General features: G+C 35.6%; 1 protein-coding gene across 1 annotated transcript in view; it reads left to right on the forward strand.

Moving 5' to 3' along the window:
- LOC102478777 (phosphorylase b kinase regulatory subunit beta) overlaps positions 1-18,382 on the forward strand; it is a gene marked incomplete at its 3' end in the record, with an annotated part of 137,069 nt that overhangs the window by 60,446 nt on the left and 58,241 nt on the right. Inside the window, exons 3-4 of the mRNA XM_006170471.1 lie at positions 1,196-1,334; positions 12,656-12,755. Of these exons, the coding sequence (XP_006170533.1) occupies positions 1,196-1,334; positions 12,656-12,755 (239 nt within the window). The remainder of the gene's footprint in view (positions 1-1,195; positions 1,335-12,655; positions 12,756-18,382) is intronic.

Consider the following 18,382-nt stretch of genomic DNA (forward strand, 5'->3'; position numbering starts at 1 on the left):
TCCCATGTAGCTGACTGCAGTTCGAGTCCTGGACCCAGTGGCTTAAACTCATGCTGGGCGTGTGTGCATGCATGCCCAAGATCCCGAGAGGAGAATGGAGGCGAAAGGATTGCAGCATAGCTATCCTCCCTATATGCCCTATAACAGAAACCTCTCAAAAAAAAAAAAAGTAATTGTTATATGCCAGCGCAGGTTAGATTAATTTATTTAGGGTAACCATCATCCTTTTATAGTTAGACAGGAATAAAATAACTTTTAGAAAACATAATTTTAGTGACCCTTTTATAAAAGATAATAAAACATTAACAGATATCTTTTATTTAAGTATAAGTTCTCAATTACTTGTTGCTTTTATGTTATTGTAAAGATGAGATTCAATTTTAAAATGTTAAACATATCTCTAACCTATAGCATAAACAAATGAATACACTGTTCTGAAGACCTGGCACAAATTAGTCATTAGTGAAATACAGAATTCTGACCTGTTCTGTATCTTTCTCTATCCTTCCTAAGTTGTTGATAATTTACTTTTCTTATAGCAATTGAGATGGTTTTGTGATTTCCAAATATAAGTTTCCCTGTTAAACTTATGTCTTTAATATTATACTGTTTTTGTATACCCGATAATTATCTTAATAAAACTTAACAAGTATTGCTATTAACTAAGATAATGCAAAATTATTTGTAAGTCCTAATTAGTAGAGTCTTTTCCTTAAACCTGGAAAGAACTAGGTCTTGCTCTTGACCTAGTGATTAAGGGAGTCTAATGGGAGACTGAGACATTTGAATCCTGGCCTTGGTGGCTGGAAAAATGCGATGAGTGCTTGTGTGTCTGTGCCCAGAATCCTGACAGGATGGAGAGATGAAGGAAAAGGGACTGTGGTGTAATCATGCCTCACTAGTGATGCTTTCTCCTTTTTCTTCTCTTTCTTTCTGTTGTGAGCATGTGTGCCCTCTGGCAAAATTAAAACAAAACAAAACAAAATGAAAAAACAACTGGAAGAATCTTCATGCAGGGTAGATTCCCACTTACGCTAGAATGATGTGAAGTCATTGAACATCTTCAAAAGGTTTATATATTGGGAAACAACAAAATGTCATAAATGGGGGTGAGGAAACAAAAGGATTACAAGACACTTAGCCCCAGAAAAATAGCAGGTGTACAATTCTTTGTTTCTCTCATCTTTCACTGCAGTCAAGTCAACATTGCTGCTGTATCAAAGTCCAACCACAGGTCTCTTTCCTACTAAAACGTGCGGTGGTGATCAGAAGGCCAAGATTCAAGACAGTCTGTACTGTGCTGCTGGGGCCTGGGCTTTGGCTCTTGCATACAGGTAAGGTGGCATGTGCTCTCCTATCACCTCCAAGTCTAGATTAATAGGATGTTATGGGACAAAACAAATTGAGCAACTACCATTTGGTTTTGCTGCTGACTCACTGTATGACTTGTGATTGCTCATTTCCCTCTTGAGGCCTCTATACCCTTTATTTTATGACTCTGATGAAAATTTTTTGTTTCTGTATTTATAGATCTTCATTATAGTCTTGACAGCATGAACTATTTCCTCACTGACATTGAGTTAAGAAATTTCAAGCATAGAAGGAATTAGTAGTTATTTTTATCACCTGCAAAATAATTTTTGATAAAATTAGATCCATAGTCATTAACAGGTTCGTTTAAAAGTACACAACTATGGGGTTGTCAGAAAAGTCATGATGTATTTTTCTATGTTTTCCTATTGCAAAACTGTGTCTTGACTTTTTAGACTGCCCAATAGTTAATTATAGAGCCAGGACAAGTACTACTTTTTACACTCTTTTTCTTACTTTCTAGTGTTTATTCCCACTGCACTTCATTGAAGTATATCAGATGTTAAATATTGTAAATCAAAAAATTATTTTTAATACTTAAAAATTTTCCAACACCACCAAATTTCTCTTATTTCATTATACATAGAAAGTACCAAGTTTGGATCCTGATATATTTTCACCAGTAATATATTTTAACTAAAAGATAATTAAGATTAAATTTCTGGAACTTATGGGAAGATAGTTGACTAGAGGTGCCAATGAGTTTCTCTTCCGCAAGGAAGGGCCTAAACAAAGAATGACTAGCTGATATTCTGCCGGAGTATTTCAAAGTGTTGCAGAAAGTTGGAGAATAGTGGCGATTTGGTAGAAATGTTGTGGAGGATGGAGACTGAGGATGGCCTTCTATATGGGAAGTAAAGCTTCCCATTTCTGCCATTCTGTCTCCCCTAGTCAAGACCGACTTGCAATTAGAAGGATCTTTGGTGACAGTGAGAGGTAAGTGAGGTACTCGCAGTATCCACCATTAGCAACTCAGATATATGAAATCTTTACACAAGGGAATCCTGTTTCAGAAGTTCTCAGCTTAGTTCAGGGAATGACCAGGAGTTCACACTGCCAAATTGTCCCTGCAGAAAAATCTAGTTGATATTTTACCCTCTCTCACCCACACTGTGTCTGCACAAAACCATCTTGTGACCACATCCATCAATATCCTGTAGGACCTGAGCAAGCAACTCCACCCAGGCCTCCCATGCAGGGAACTTCTGGAGTAGCCTGCTACATATTCACTCATTACCCACTGTGTCCTGTGGGAGCAGCAAGAGAATAACCCCACCTTCAGTTTTCCTGTAGCTCAAGCCCCTGCATTCTGTGGGATCAGCCAGACGAGTGACCTAGCCCACAGTCACCTATACTGGCAGCTTCTAAACTAGCCTGACCCCCTCCCCCCGAGTCCTTTGGGAGCAGGCAGATGAATGACCACACCCATAGCTGCACACTCACTGAGACCCCATCCCTATGCGTGCCCCAAGAGCAGCTTGACAAGTGATTTCAGACATAGCTGCCTGTGACAGGAGGCGCCAGAGTGACCCTGCTCCTTTTCTTGTGTTGTTGGAGAGTAGCTGGGTGAGCATCTCAGCCCAGAGATGCCTGTGCCAGGAGCCTTTGCTGGTCTCATTCCTCCACATCTCCAGGAGAAGCTGTGCAGGCAACACTGAATAGCACACAGCATCCCAGCAGCTGCCACAGCAGCCTTGCCCTCCTGTGATTAGTGGAAACAGCCAGGCAACCTGTTGCCTGCTACATTCTATACCCAAAAATGCCAGAGTGATTCCAGCCATCCACAGACATGTCCTGCCTATAGGAGAGCTGGGTCCCAATCAGCAGGCCAGTCCAGGAAACCTCTACATCCCAGACCACAGGGCACTGGCAGGCATTGTTGACATTGCTTTTATCACAATAAATTACACAAATTTCATTTCTATGCCTACCTGGAGTCAAAGCCAGAATCCCTTACCAAATTGACATTCTAGGACCCAAATGCAGGAGAAATTCTTTCATTATGAAAGCCATTCAATAAATTTGGTAGAAGTGGCTATTCAAGTACTTCTACAAATATCAACGCAGAGATACAAGAAACATGGAAAAGGCAAGGAAACATGATACCCCAAAGCAATACAAACATTCTCTAGTAACAGACCTTTCAAAAATAAGGAAATCTACAAAATGACTGAAAAGGAATTAGAATTTTTTTCTTTAATTACTCAACAACATACAAAAGAATATCTAGAAAGACAGTTCAATGAAGCTAGGAATGCAGTTTATGATCTGAATAAGAAATTTAGCAAAGAGGTTCATCTGTGGTGTTACGTGATACTAAGACATTGTGCTCTGTAGTCTGTGATGACATGCGAGGTCTAGGTTCAAGTCTTTGTCCACCCTAAAGGCTGAATATGGTAGCATGTGCCTATAATACAGCAATTTGGGGAGGTTGAAGCAGGGGGATTACAGCCTGGGGACTGGCCTAGGCAATATAGTAAGACCTGTTACTGGGGGGAGGGTGATGAGATGGATGTGATAACACATGCCTTTGGTAGCAACTGAGAGGCTAGGGAAGAAAGATCATAACATGGGAAGACCTTGTTTTTCTAAAATTAAAACAACAACAGCAACAAAAACAAGCCAAAAAACTTGGACTGAAATAATTCAGTGAAGGAAATAAAATATTCAATTGAGAATTTTATCAATAGACTGGACCAAGTAGAATAAATAATTTATAAAATTTAAGATAGGTCTTTTTAAATAACTTAGTTTTCCCCTAAAAGTAAAAAATGAAATACCATTACATGAACAAATATTCTCACTTTGGAAATTTCTTGAGAGATTAAAAAAAAAAACAAAAACATAGAACAGTGATTTTACATTAATAATAGTTAAATAATTCCCAAATTGTAGGAGATATTTGGGCATCCAGATATAAGAAATCTAAAGGTTTCTAAATAGATTAAACCAAAACAGATCTCTGTGAGGCATATTATAGTCAAACTTTTAAAAACCAAAGGCAAAGAAAGAAGTCTAAAAACTGCAAGAGAAAGAATCAAGACACTTACAGGGGAACCTTTTTCAGACTTATAGTAAATTTCTCACTAGAAACCTTACATGCCAGAATAGAATGGGATGATACATTCTAAAAGAAAAACGATCTATAAACTTTGGAAACTACAAACCCATGGAAATTAAATAATATGCTCCTGAATGACCCCTGAGTCAATGAACAAATTAAAGAAGGAAATTTATAATTTTCCTGAAACAAATGAAAATGGAAGCATTAAGGTGCTGGACTTTCACATGGCTGACCACAGTTTGAGGCCCAGATCTGAAGGTTTGAACACTGGGCACATGTGTATGCATGCCCAAAATCCCAGGAGGAGAACTGAGGAGAAAAGATTACCATATGACTATCGTCTTTGGGGTAAAGCTAGAACAGGTGTAAGATAGAAGTCAAACATCAATACATGCAGACATCAAAAAGTAGAAAAATTTCAAATTTAACCAAGTAGGTGAAAACTATAAAAACTATAAAACTATAAAACCACTCTGGACAGAAATTAAAGAAGACACAAAAAAATAGAAAGACTTCTCATGTTCATGGATTGGAAGAATCAATTATTAAAATGTTCCTACTACCAAAAGTGAGCTACATATTCAATGTATGTAATATCTATCAATATACAAATGACATTATTCACAGAAATAGAAAAAATAATCATAAAATTATTATGGGGGCCCCCAAATACATCAGAGAGACAGTGTTATTCTGAGCAAAATGATGAAGCTGAAGATATCACATTACCAATTTCAGAACGTTCTACAAAGCTACCAAACAGCATGGTATTGGCATAAAAATAGATATGTAGAGCAATGGAATGAAATAGAGTACCCAGAGATAAATCCATGCATGTAAATCAGAATTTTTTGGTCAAAGTTACTAAGAACATTTGTTGTAGAAAGGGCCATCTCCTCAACAAATTGTACTGGGAAAATTGAGATATCTACCTGTAGGAAAATGAAACTTGGGTCATTGAGAAAGTCATGATGCATTTTTGCATAGAAGAACATATAAAAGTATGTCATGACTTTCCTGATGACCTAATAGATCCTTTCTCTCCAAAATATCAACTTAAAATGAATCAAATACTCTTATATAAGACCTGAACCTGTTAAAATACTGCAGGAAAACAGAGAAAATTCTTCAAGACATTGATCTGGGCAAAAATCTTTTGGTTAAGACCTCAAAAGCACAGACAGTGAAAGGAAATATAAGCAAATGAGTTGATTTCAAATGAGAAATAGAAACCATTAGCAGAGTAAGGAGTTAGGTATAGAATGGGAGAAAATACTTATAAATTATTTATCCAACAAGGGATTAATACCGAGGCAGAGCATTGACGGGCTGGGGAGGTGTGGTGTTATTGGTTGAAGATATTTTGATCAACTGAACTGGGGAGAAACTTTCACATACTGAAATACTCACTTTGCAAACTAAACAATGTGATTGAATGTATATAAAAAATTAAAAATAAATAAATAAATAAAAAGAATTTATAAGGAACTCGAAAAGTTCAGCAATAAGAAACAAAAAAGCAAAGAATTTAATTTAAAAATGGGTCGGCTTCTTAATACAGTACCTTGAAATGGGCCTATACATTTAAAAATACTAAATTCATTGATCATCAGAGACATGGAAATCAAAATCACAGTGAGATTCTATCTTACCCCAGTTAAGTGGCTTTTATCAAAAAGACATAAAATAATAAATAATGGTTAGGATGCAAGAAAAAAGAAGTATTACATACTGTTGATGGGAATGTAAACCAATACAGCCATTATGGAAAAAGACATAACGATTCCTTTGAGTGCTAAAAATAGAACTATCTTATGATCCAGTAATACCACTACTGGGTTTATATCTAAAGGAAAGGAAATCAGTGTGTTGCACAGATAATCTGCAACTCCCATGTTTATTATAGCCCTATTCATAATAGATAAGATACAGAATCAACTTAAGTGTCCATCAACAAATGAATGGGCAAAGGAAATGTGGTATATCTATATACAGGGGAATATAATTCAGGTATTAAAAAGAATGAAATTCTATCATTTGAGGCAGTATGATGAATATGGATGGCATTATCTTTAGTGAAACAAGCCGTTTACATGTGGAAGCTAACAGTATTTATTTTGAAGGAGATAATAAGATAGTGATTAATAGCGTCTGTGAAGGCTGGAGGGAAGAGGAGATAAGGTGATGTTCATTAAATAAATTAGATTAAAAAATTGCAATTAGATAGGATGAGCAAGTTCTAGCACTCTAGAGGAGACTCCAAAGAATTTGTGGAAAAATGGAATTAAAGTATGAGTTTATTTTGGTGTAAAAATAATTTAAAAATCTAAGAATAGTTTTTTCACAATATTCATGTTCCATGAACTTTCTAAAGAGTCCTCTTGTAGTATAGTATGGTGACTATAGTTGACTATAATTTATTGTATGTTTCAAGATAGGTAGAAGAGAGGATTTTTAAATGTCCCCAACACAAGGAATGACAAATGTTTGAGGTGACAGATATGCAAATTATCCTGATTTGATCATAGCTCATATTTACGTACCAAAAAAGCATACTATACTCATAAATATGTACAATAATTTTATCAAATGAAAGTAATAAAATAATAAATATAAAAATTAAACATAGTAACTAAAAAAGATTACTTTCTGAGCATTTCTTTCTTACTGAGTTGTTTGCGTATTTCTGGTTTGAAAACTATGGGACCAGTAGATGGTGTAATGGTTACTCCGCTGGACTCTCACATAGTTGGCCACAGTTCGAATCCTGGACCTGGCAGCTTAAAGAGACTCATGCTGGGCATGTGTGTGTGTGTGTGTGTGTGTGTGTGTGTGTGTGTGGGTTCTCAAAATTGTAAGTGTGTGTGTGTGTGTGTGTGTGTGTGCTCAAAATCCTAAGAAGAGAATGGAGGAGAAGGGATTAAGGAATTGAAGTATCCTCCCTAGAGGGTGATTTCTCACTTTCTGTCTTTGTCTTTCTGGTGAGCACACATGCTTTATAGCAAAAATCACTCCAAAAAGAAAAATTATGTCTTCTACATGAACATAATTCATTCATCTTAAATCGTTGATGTGTTGGATTTTTCAGAGAAAATTAAATCACTGTGATAATATGAATTTGTCATCTTTAGCATACTTATATACTAATGTCACTAAATATTAATCCATTATCTTATATATACTATATATTTACAATACAGTTTATTAAATGTAGTGCTTTTACTGATCTTAGGGTTACAGAGAACATCAATAGCACCTTCATCAAATGATTAAACCAGTAATGGAACACTGATGTTATGTGCCTCCTAATTTTTCTCTTTTTTTTAATACTGAAAGGGTTTTTCTCTGAGTCATTTTGAGGGACAATTGCCTGGTGAAACATAGACTCAAAAAGCCTTGAGAAAGTAATCCAAGGCAATTGGATTATAGCAGTTCTTCTGAGAAAGAAAAAGTTGTAGCAAAGTTGTAAATCAATACATGGAGTTGTAAATAAAAATGAGGGCTTACAGATCATAGTGGATTTAGAGATTTATTGGGTTGTTGGAAAAGTCATGGCGCATTTTTTTTTTTTTTTTGGAGAGGTTTTTGCTATAGGGCGCGTGTGATCACCAGACAGAGCGAGACAGAGACAGAAAGTGACAAATCACCCTAGTGGCTTCTTTTCTCTCTCTCTCTCTGGTTACACTAAAGAATAAGAATATACAAAAATTAAATTAGTAATTCTTTAAGATATATGTATTAAAGAATTATTAGAGGGACCAGTAGGTGGCGTGGTGGTTAAGGTGCTGGACATTTCCACATGGCTGACCATGGTTCAAGTCCTGGACCTGGTTGCTTGCTTTCTCACTTTCTCTCTCTTGCTGTATCTCTCTCTGGTCAAAATAAAATAAATAAATGAATAAATAAATTAAAAAAGAAAAGAATTATTAGGTCGTCAGAAAAGTCATGATGCATTTCTGCACAGAAACATACAAAAGTATGTCATGAGTTTTTGACATGTTCTTATACCTTATTCTTTCTCCTTTAGAATATGTATCTTAGTGGTGGCTATACATGCATAGACTACTCCATATTATAAACATTCTCACACCAAATTATTTACCTAGCTATATAGATTTACTAGTTTTCTTTCCATTTTCTTGTAGACATGCTTCAAGTCTTGTTTTCTCTAATCCATTTCTTACCTCTGGTAAAGTAGAAATGTTATTGTTCTCTAAATTTAATTCTTCAAGTGCACTGCATTTTGCTAATGATCTGGGTATTGCTGACAGTCTGTTATATCTCAGACCAAGACGATTTAAACTGCACAGGTTTCCTGTAAACACACAAAAAAAGGGAATTTATTTTTTTAAAAATCTGATGAACCTGTCACTCTATCGACTAGGTATTTATAAATTACTCTGAAGTACTATCAGCAGGATCACTAACTTGTAGTACCAAGGAACCCACGTTATACTCTATCAATTAAGATGAAATTTTCAGAGACCACTTGTATTGGAGAAATGATGTAATACAAAGCTGTAAGTTAATTTTAAAATGAACTACCAGAAAACACTGACATGCTTTAACAAATTAATCTTTAGATAAAGCCTAATTTAATTGCATCAAAGTAGTGTACATTTTAAACGTATAATATCTCATTTGTATCTATGTAATGATGACCAGATCAAGTGGGCATGTGTGTGTGTGTGTGTGTGTGTATGTATGTATGCAAATGTAACTTTGGAGAAAAAAATTTTCTTATTTCTAAAATGGTGTTCTTTAATATAAGATATACAATTATTTTATAGGACCAAAAAGATTCATTATTTTTCCATTAGTTTAAGGATAAACATTATAAAATGTCTCTGGAAAACTTGAATTGATGATAAAAAAAATTTCACAAACCAAAAATGCTATAAACAAAAGTGAAAGTAATAGTTTGCCTTACCCAAGTATATCCAGCTTGAGTATAAACCAGCCACTATTGAATAAATAAAAAGCAGAGCATTTTGCTTTCTAGGCATTTTCTAGTTTTATTGCTAAGACTACATGGCATGCTATCCAGACAAATATGATGGTATCTGTGGTTAAAAAAGATCCAAATAAAATTTAATTTCCTAAGCAAATATACATTAGAAAATAAGTTCATTTTGATACCAAACACACACACACACAAAAATAAGTTCATTTTGATACAAAAAAAAAAAAAAAACGGTAACAGTAATGGGAATTTAGTTTAATACATTTCTGTCATGATTCAGTTTCTTTTCTAACTTCAAATTATATAACTATTGCTATGACATTCTTGAATTGGCCACGTTAAAACATCAAATATAGCCTTTAGTTATTAATCATAGGCATTTTCCCTTTTGCTGAACAAATCAGTAACTTAAGTAAAAAATGACTACTTAGAAGTTAATTTTTACCAATTACATTTCAAAGTAAGAATCAGCCATTGATGGGCCAGCAGGCGGAGTGGGGATTAAGGTCGATGGACTCCCACATGGCCGACCACGGTTCAAGTCCCTGACCTGGTGGCATGTTTTCTCAATTTCTCTTTCTCTGTCCCTCTCTGGTCAAATATTAAAAATAAATAAAAAAATAAAGTTAAATAAAATATTTTTTTTGGGGGGGAGAGGTTTTTGCTATAAGGGCGCGTGTGATCACCAGACAGACAGAGAGAGACAGAGACAGAAAGCGAGAAGTCACCCCCCACCCCCAGGGGGGATGGCCATGCTGCAGTCCCTTCTCCTCCATTCTCCTCTCGGGATCTTGGGCACGCACGCACACATGTCTGGAGTGAGTTTTAAGCTACCGGGTCCGGGACTCGAATCGAAGTCAACTATGTGGGAGTCCAGAGACATAGCCATTATGCTAACTGCTGGTCCCCATGGCACACTTTTGAATAGAAAAACAAAAATATGTCATGACTTTTCTGATGACCCAATAGTTTGTTATTGGCTAAAAGGGAAAGGCTTTATTTAAAATTTGAGGAGAGTAGAAAAGAATGTTTAAGCTTACCTTACCATAGGGAATTTCCTAATCTTCACATAATGTTTTGCTAGTCAAGATATGAGAAATAAGCCATAATTACTGAGGCAAGGTGACCTGTTTAATCAGATTGAGGGTATGTGATCATTACTTTTCACAGACCTCTTAAGGAAGAAATCTTAGATGAAAAGTGGCCAGAGTTGAGTCAACAAGGTGCCTCAGCGGAGAAAACACTTTACCCATGCTGACTTCTTACCAAAATGGCTAAAGTAATGTACACATGAATAAATGATCAGACAATAGTTCTTATAAAACATCTTGTTTGGACTCATAAATTATTGATATCATAGAAGATTAGGAAATAGTTATGAGGATGACTAGATTAAGAGAGACTGAAGAAATATGACAACCAAATGCAATACATGATCCTTTATTACATCATGCATTTTTTTTTAAAGAGAGATTTCCGCTATAGGGCTTGTGTTTGCCAGCGAGACAGACAGCAAACAACAGATCACCCTCAAGGAGGGATGATCCTGCCCTAATCCCTTCTCCTCAATTCTCCTGTCAGGATTTTGGGCATGCATGCACACATGCCTGGTGTGTTTTAAGCTGCCATGTCTGGAACTCGAACTAGAGTCATCTACAACCGCAGGAGTCCAATGACGTAACCATTATGCTGTCTGTTGGTCCCTACATCATGCTTTTAAACCTTATATATGTATGTGTGTGTGTGTGTGATATAAAGTACATTTTAGAGATAATTTAATAAATTTGAATGTAGATTATAAGTTAATATAGTATCAGTATTAAATATAGTGACTGTATTTTGGCTATATAAGAGAATATACTAATTTTCTAAGCTAATTTTGAAATATAAAAGGGCTAAGGCATGAGATAGTTTACTTTCAAACAGTAAAGCTGCCCTGGCAGTATTTAGCACATGGCAGAGCGAAGTAGTTAGAGAATGCAAGCTAATGGTAACGAGTGGTGAATCTAGGTACAGAATAAAAGGCTTATTCATTGTAGCATCCTTTAGCTTTTGGTAGATTTGAAATTTTTCTAAATAAAATGTTGGGAGAAAATTGCTTTAAAAATACAAGAGTACAGGCCTCATATGGACAAATGTCAAATACTAAGCTTTCTCAAAAGGTTTCAACATCTGATAGAGAATTTAAAGTTCTTGCTTTGATGGGCACAATGTCTATGTAGAATTTGCCTCTATTAAAACACATAAGGAGGGAAAACACTGTATAAAGCAAGTTCATGCTGGTTTTACTTAGTGAGAAAAAGGAATGAATGTGCTACTGATGAATAACCTACTTTTTACTGATAGTCACCATATTGTATTAAAATAATAATCATTCCTCCCAGTAGTGCTATATGAGATCTGAGATTAGAGGAGGAGGTAATTATTGTATACTTTTTAAAAAGATGGGTGATAAATTTTATTAAGTGGGAATGATGACCAATTATTTTCGTTAAGATTAAGTAGAGCAAGGAACAAGTCACTTTTGTTTTTCAGTAGTTGGTAACTCTCATTCACCTTTTAAAGTCAGTGATCTATTAAAAAACCAGCTTATGAACAGAAAGAATATCTTGTCATTGTTTAAAAGTTAGACTTTTAGCTGTTCTTTATACTTAAAAGAGATGTAAACGATGGGTAATTGATTTTAAGTTAAGGCCTGAGTATAAAACTTTATACCAAAATACATCTTGTATCATATTGGGTATACATTTAGTTGAAGGCTTTCTTGACTGTAACTAAAGTGGCTGCTCTGGCTGTATTTAATACATGGCAGAGCAAAGTAGGCAGGTGCCTTCCTTAGCCTGTGCTTTCTTAAATCCAAGTGGTCATTGCATAGCCTGACAAGATAGGTATTAGAAATTGCCTCTCTGCTCTCTATCAGTGAATTTAAAAATCTTTTGGTAGATTTTTTTTCCAATATAGAAATATCTTTTAAAGTTTCAGTCAAATCACTTAGAAGATACTGTATGCTATTTTTAAAGTGATTGGCTTACTCCCTTTAAGAGGAAAAATATGCACCAGTTTCATACAGATTTTTTTATTATTATGATTGCAGTGTTTCTACATCTACTGGGAAAATGGAGTTTCACTGTGACAGAATTAGTAGACGTCACCATAACACAGGATTAGCCAGATAGTTAAATACTTAATTATCAAAAGCTCTGGTTCTTTTTCAAATACATTTCCAATTTGTTTCATGAGTTATCTCTCTCACCCAGGCGCATTGACGATGACAAGGGAAGGACCCATGAGCTGGAGCACTCGGCTATAAAATGTATGAGAGGAATTCTCTACTGCTATATGCGTCAGGCCGATAAGGTAAAACACTGTGCTGTGGACTGGAATTCTCGCATCATTCTGAGGGATTAATTTAACCAGTATAGCAACAGCATCTTCTGAAGAAGAATGTAGTTTTTAAGAAGGTAAAATGACATCCTAGGGCAGTCTAGGTAGGTTAAAGCAGCCTCTGTCTTCCCAGCCCAGGAATTTGAAATCCTGAAATGGAAGTAACACCTTAAGCAAGAGGTGTCAGAATTGTTTCTTAGACTGCAGTTGGTTTATGTTTTGTACTTGATGTCTGCTTGTTAAAGACCCAGTTTCTCAGGAACCTCACAAATATCTATAATTCTAACTACCATTATATTACTTACATTTTTTGTCAGAATTACTTTTGGTCATGTTCATTGCTGGGGCTTAAGTGAACTTTAGTTTAAAAATGCAGTACTTCGTTTATTTACAAGCAAAGAAGCTAGGAATTATAGACTTAGCAAACAGTGAACTTTACAGGGGTATACAGAAATTAAAGAAAATAATATATATACTATTTCTTAAACTATAAAGCCTTATACAAATGTAATGTGCTATTACCCCTACTTACCTATATCTCTGTGTCTCCAGGTTCCAATTCTGATATAGTTAAGTGTTTATATGTGTACATCAATACATCAGGGGTCCCAAGACGACTCCCAAGTTGGCACATTCATTAGAGACTCACATGACTCAACATATATCATAGTCATAGACATGGTTTATTACAGATAACAAAAGCAAAGCTTAATCAGCAAAGGGAAAAGGTGCATGGGGCACAGTATAAAGGAAACCAGGGGCAAGTTGCCGGCAGTCCTCACCCAGTGTTCACACAGATGGACTTAATTTTCCCACCAACCAATTGTGACCATACATATAAAATGTTCTCTACCAGGAAAACTCAACAGAGGCTTAAGGCTTTTATTGCCCAAGGTTTAAGTGACTGGTCATGCATTTACCAACATTTCAGACTCCCAAAAGGAAACCTAGTGGTTAGCATGAACCACTTTGTCTAATCAGTTTAAACTTACTAAGCCACTTTTTATGAGGGAACAGTGAGAACCTTTCAAAATCCAAGTTCCTACATATCAATCAAGGCCAACCTTACAAGCAGTCTTTGTAAGTTTAGCAGTCAAGGCCTATATCAACTCTTATTATTCAAGACATCAGTCTAAATTGATGTCTTGGTTTCTAGTCTGTTACTAGCTATGTGATGTTGGAGAGATTATTTAACTTCTATGTTGCCTCAGTTTTCTTCATCTATAAAATATAAGTAATAGTAGGACCTCTGTTGTAGGGATCTTGTAAGAATTAATTAATAATCGGGGCCCGTAGGTGGTGTGGTGGTTAAGGCACTGGACTTCCACATGGCCGACCGTGATTTGAGTCCCCAATCTGGCAGCTTGCTTTCTCACTTTCCTTCTCTCTCTCTCTCTGGTGAGCACACATGTTCTATAGCAAATTAAAATAATAATAAATAAAATTAAATTTTAAAAGTAATGTGTAGAAAGCACTTAGCTCAGCGGCTGGTACTTGGTGAGCATACAGTAAATAGTTGTCATCATTAATATTTTTTCCTCTCCTTTCTAGACCATGTGCTTCGGATGTGTTTCTAACATTTACATTTTAGCAAAGATGCACATCAGTAACTATGCAGGCAGTTTTGACCCCTTAATATTTCATATATTTCTATCACGTTTCTATCATAAGAAATATTAAGTTTTAATTTATGCTTGAATTTTTTAATGTGATTTTTTAAGACTGTATTTGATGTCAAAATTTTAAAAACAGTTTATATTCTGCTACTAGAATATGCCAATAAGAAAATAGTAGACAAAGCAGGTTTATCTACTAGCTGATAATATATATGAAAAACCTGTAATTTTTACATAGAAAAATACGTCATGACTTTCCTGATGACCTAATAGCATGTCGTATATTGTGCTGATATGATTTTGATTAGTTATTTTTTCTTACATGTGAAATGTTATTGTTTCATGTACATTATTTCATGAATGCCTAAATGCCTAATTTATTTACGAATTCAATTTTTTGCTCAAGAAAACATTGTGAGAACCATAAATTTCATTTGTTTGCAAGGTAATATAGCAGACTTACGTTAAAATTCTCAAAAGAAAGGCAATGATATAATAGCTTAAGGTTTTTTTTTTTTTTTGAGGCATGACTGGCAAATTGTTAACAGCCTTTTACTGAATATAATTCATCCTTACTAACTAGTCATCACAATTATGTTTTCTTTTAAATGCAGCTTGAATATGACTTAAACTGTCTTAAATTTATTAAATTACCAAGGATAAGCATCTCTTTTCTCATGTTACTATGATGGTAGACCATTAAAATAAATCTGAGTTGTAAGAAGGTATGAATCATATTTGGTATTTATACATATCACCAAATGCCACATTTCGATATTCATGAATTAAAGATGCTTTACAAATTTTAAGACATTTTCATTGTTACAATTTTTTTGATCACCATCATTTTTTAGAGTAGGCAAGGCCACTTTCACTATAATCAACATGTAAGTGTGAGGGACTGAATCAGGGCAATTGAATTATGCACTCAGCTCGATGCCTCTCACCATACCCTGATCTCTTATTGGTGGTCACCATTCTCTTTCCCCCCGGCTTGTTCATTTACTAAAAGATGTATAGCAAAAGGGAATATGAACATATTTAACATGAGAAATATTTATCTTTTGGCTTTTCCTTAAAATTAAAATGAAGCACATCAGTAGTGTTCATTTGCTTTTTGATCTCAAATCTCATCTTCTTTTTCTTTTGAAGTACAATTATGACCTAGAAAGTCTAAGGGCTTTTCACTTTTACTGGGTGCATTTGCTCACCACAGAAAGACGGAGATAAAGAGGGAGAAAGAACCTGCTTATGGGGCGTGGTCACTCCCTAATCTTTTTTCCTTCATTTTTCCACTCTTTTGGAATTTGGGGCACACATACACATGCACCCTGCATGGTTTTCAAGCTGCCAGGGCCAGAATTTGAGTACTTGCTTGGCTATGTGGGATTTGGCTCCCTTTAACCACTAGGCCATGGACTGGCCCTTCTTTCCTTTTAAATATCCCTTAAGGAGAAGCATTCAGAATTTTTCAGAGTGGATTCAATCCGTAGTTAGTAGTTTGGAGGGTTGAGATTTGCTTAACATTAGAGTATGAATGTTGCTGTGCCTAATTACCTACTTAAACAATTTATTTTAATTGCTACTAAGCAGTTTCTAATTAATGAGAAATCATTAAAATTTTATAAAATTTATTCTAGGATTCCCTTTGAGATGATTTTTTTTTCTCCTCTAAGTCCATATTTCAAGGCTATAAATTAAGAATGAATGACCAAATACTGTTACCCTTTCCAAATGAGAAGCTGTTTATTCACAATGATAAAAGGTTTTAGGAACAATCTACATAAAATGGAAGTAGAGAAAACATTATTCTAGGTTTATTTTAGTCTAGAAATTTTGCTGTAATGATTATCTTATTTTTTACTTGCCAGATGCCCGACATCATATAAAATACTAATTAATATCCTCTTGTTTCTGACTGCTTTCAAGAGTACTTTTTGTTTATAATTGACATACAACATGCCCCATTAATCTTCAAAGCTTACAAAGTTTGGATCTTATTTTTTCTGAATTTCTAAATTACTTGTCTTTTAACAGCTTTAAAACTCAAAGCTCAGTTATATAATTCCCCATTTGAGCATCTTTAATCATTTAGTAGTTGCTTTTCTCCTGACACAGTGATTGAATATAAATTCTCCTGCTGGGTTCTTGTATGTCTTGAAGACAAATGACAAACACCACCTTGTCAGCTGAGCAGTCACTTTATTAAACTGATAAAATCTTATCCTTTTAGATTCCTATCAAGTGGGAAAAATGTATTTTGTTTCAGTTTAGCCATAGTTTTGTATTGGAGCCCAGAATAATGTTCACGGCTTTGAGATAACTATGTTAGTGTAAAAGGAGTGACCACATTGATTTCTATTTGTGTAGTTTCAGGCTATTGCCTGTAGATTAAGATATTGAGAAGGTATAGCCACTGTCTATGAGTTGACAGTGGATGGTGTGGTCATTTTACAAGTATAGAACTACATCCCTAACTGTATCCTCCTCTTGATCCAGATCACCTATGAAAGTCTGGACTTATAATAGGTTGATCAGGTACTGTAGTCATATGGAGACTGTATTTGTGCAGGGCCCTTGAGGAAGGTAAAGATGTATCAGACCTTTAGAACAGTACTGTTCAATAGAAATGTCTATGATGATAGAAAACCTTCTGTATTACTGTGTTGAGTGACCCAGTAGCATTCGTCACATGTGGATATGAGCACTTGGAAAGTGGCCAGTGTTACTGAGGAAATTTTAGTTTTATTTAATTTTAATTAGTTGTAATTTAATTAATCACATGTAGCTATTGAGAACCATATGGGCAATGTAGCTTCTAGAAGCTTACAAGAAAGTAATTCTAAAGGAGAGTTATTTCTCTACTCAAAATATTCTGACACCAAAAGAATGGGTTTTCCCACACGAAGCAGTTATCCAACTGAAAGCACCAAATGTGTTTATTTTCACCCTTTAATGTAATTCAACCAGTACCTTCCTGGAATTAGCACAGATCCCACAGTTAAAGGCCCAGTCCCAGAAGACTGCTTCTCCCCCACGTCAGACACCAGATGCAAGTAGTGTGTCCCCAAGTTACTCACATTTCTATCTGACTTGACCACATATTGGGAGTTTCTCTGACCTCTTCTTCCTCAGGGTCAATCATCTGTTATTGCAGCTAACAGAACTCAGGGAATCACTATGTATTATTACCAGTTTGTCATAAAGGATTGTATAATAGATAAAAATGAACAGCTGGAGGAAAAGGTACATAAGGCAAGGTCCAGAACTGTCCCAAGCACAGGAGCTTAACTTTGTGAATTCTGTGTGTACTGACCTTTGGGGATATGGATGTGTTCACTGATGCCAAAACTCTTTAGGGCTTTTCCTGAGGTACTGTTATGTAGGCATGATTGATCAATTCATTGATTACTGATTACCAGTTTCCAGCCCTTTGTCCCTTCTTCCTTCTCTCTTGAAGTGGGGCTAGGTTGAGGGGAGCAAAGGCCGAAAGTACTAATACTCGTTGGGTTGATTCTTCTGCAGCCAACTCACCATCCTGAAGCTATCTATGGACCTATCAAAAGTCACCTTATTAGCTAATGTATTAGCATAAAGTTAGGTATTTATGGTTGAAAAGAACTTATTATCAACAACAAAATATGTTTCTCTCACCCCTGTTACTCAGGAAGTTTCAAGAGTTCTAGAAGCTTTCTTCCAGGGCCTGGGGAGGAAGATCCAATGTATATTTCACAATACCACAGGGAGATACAGACAAATAGTAAAAATACAGGATAGGAGCCAGCTATGTGGTGGTCTGGTAATGCACCTCTCAAGTAAAACCAGATCTCACATGGTGATTGTGGCTCAAATCCCTCGCCTGGTCCAACAGAAACACGCTGGGCATATATGTAAGTGCCCAAGATCTAATAGAATGCAGGACTGGAGGAAGGGGATCATGTCATAACCTGGTTGTGGGTAGAGATCATTGCTCATCTCTCTCTC

Source organism: Tupaia chinensis, unplaced genomic scaffold, assembly GCF_000334495.1.
Source record: "Tupaia chinensis unplaced genomic scaffold, TupChi_1.0 Scaffold148557_1, whole genome shotgun sequence".
Classification (NCBI taxonomy): Eukaryota; Metazoa; Chordata; class Mammalia; order Scandentia; family Tupaiidae; genus Tupaia; species Tupaia belangeri.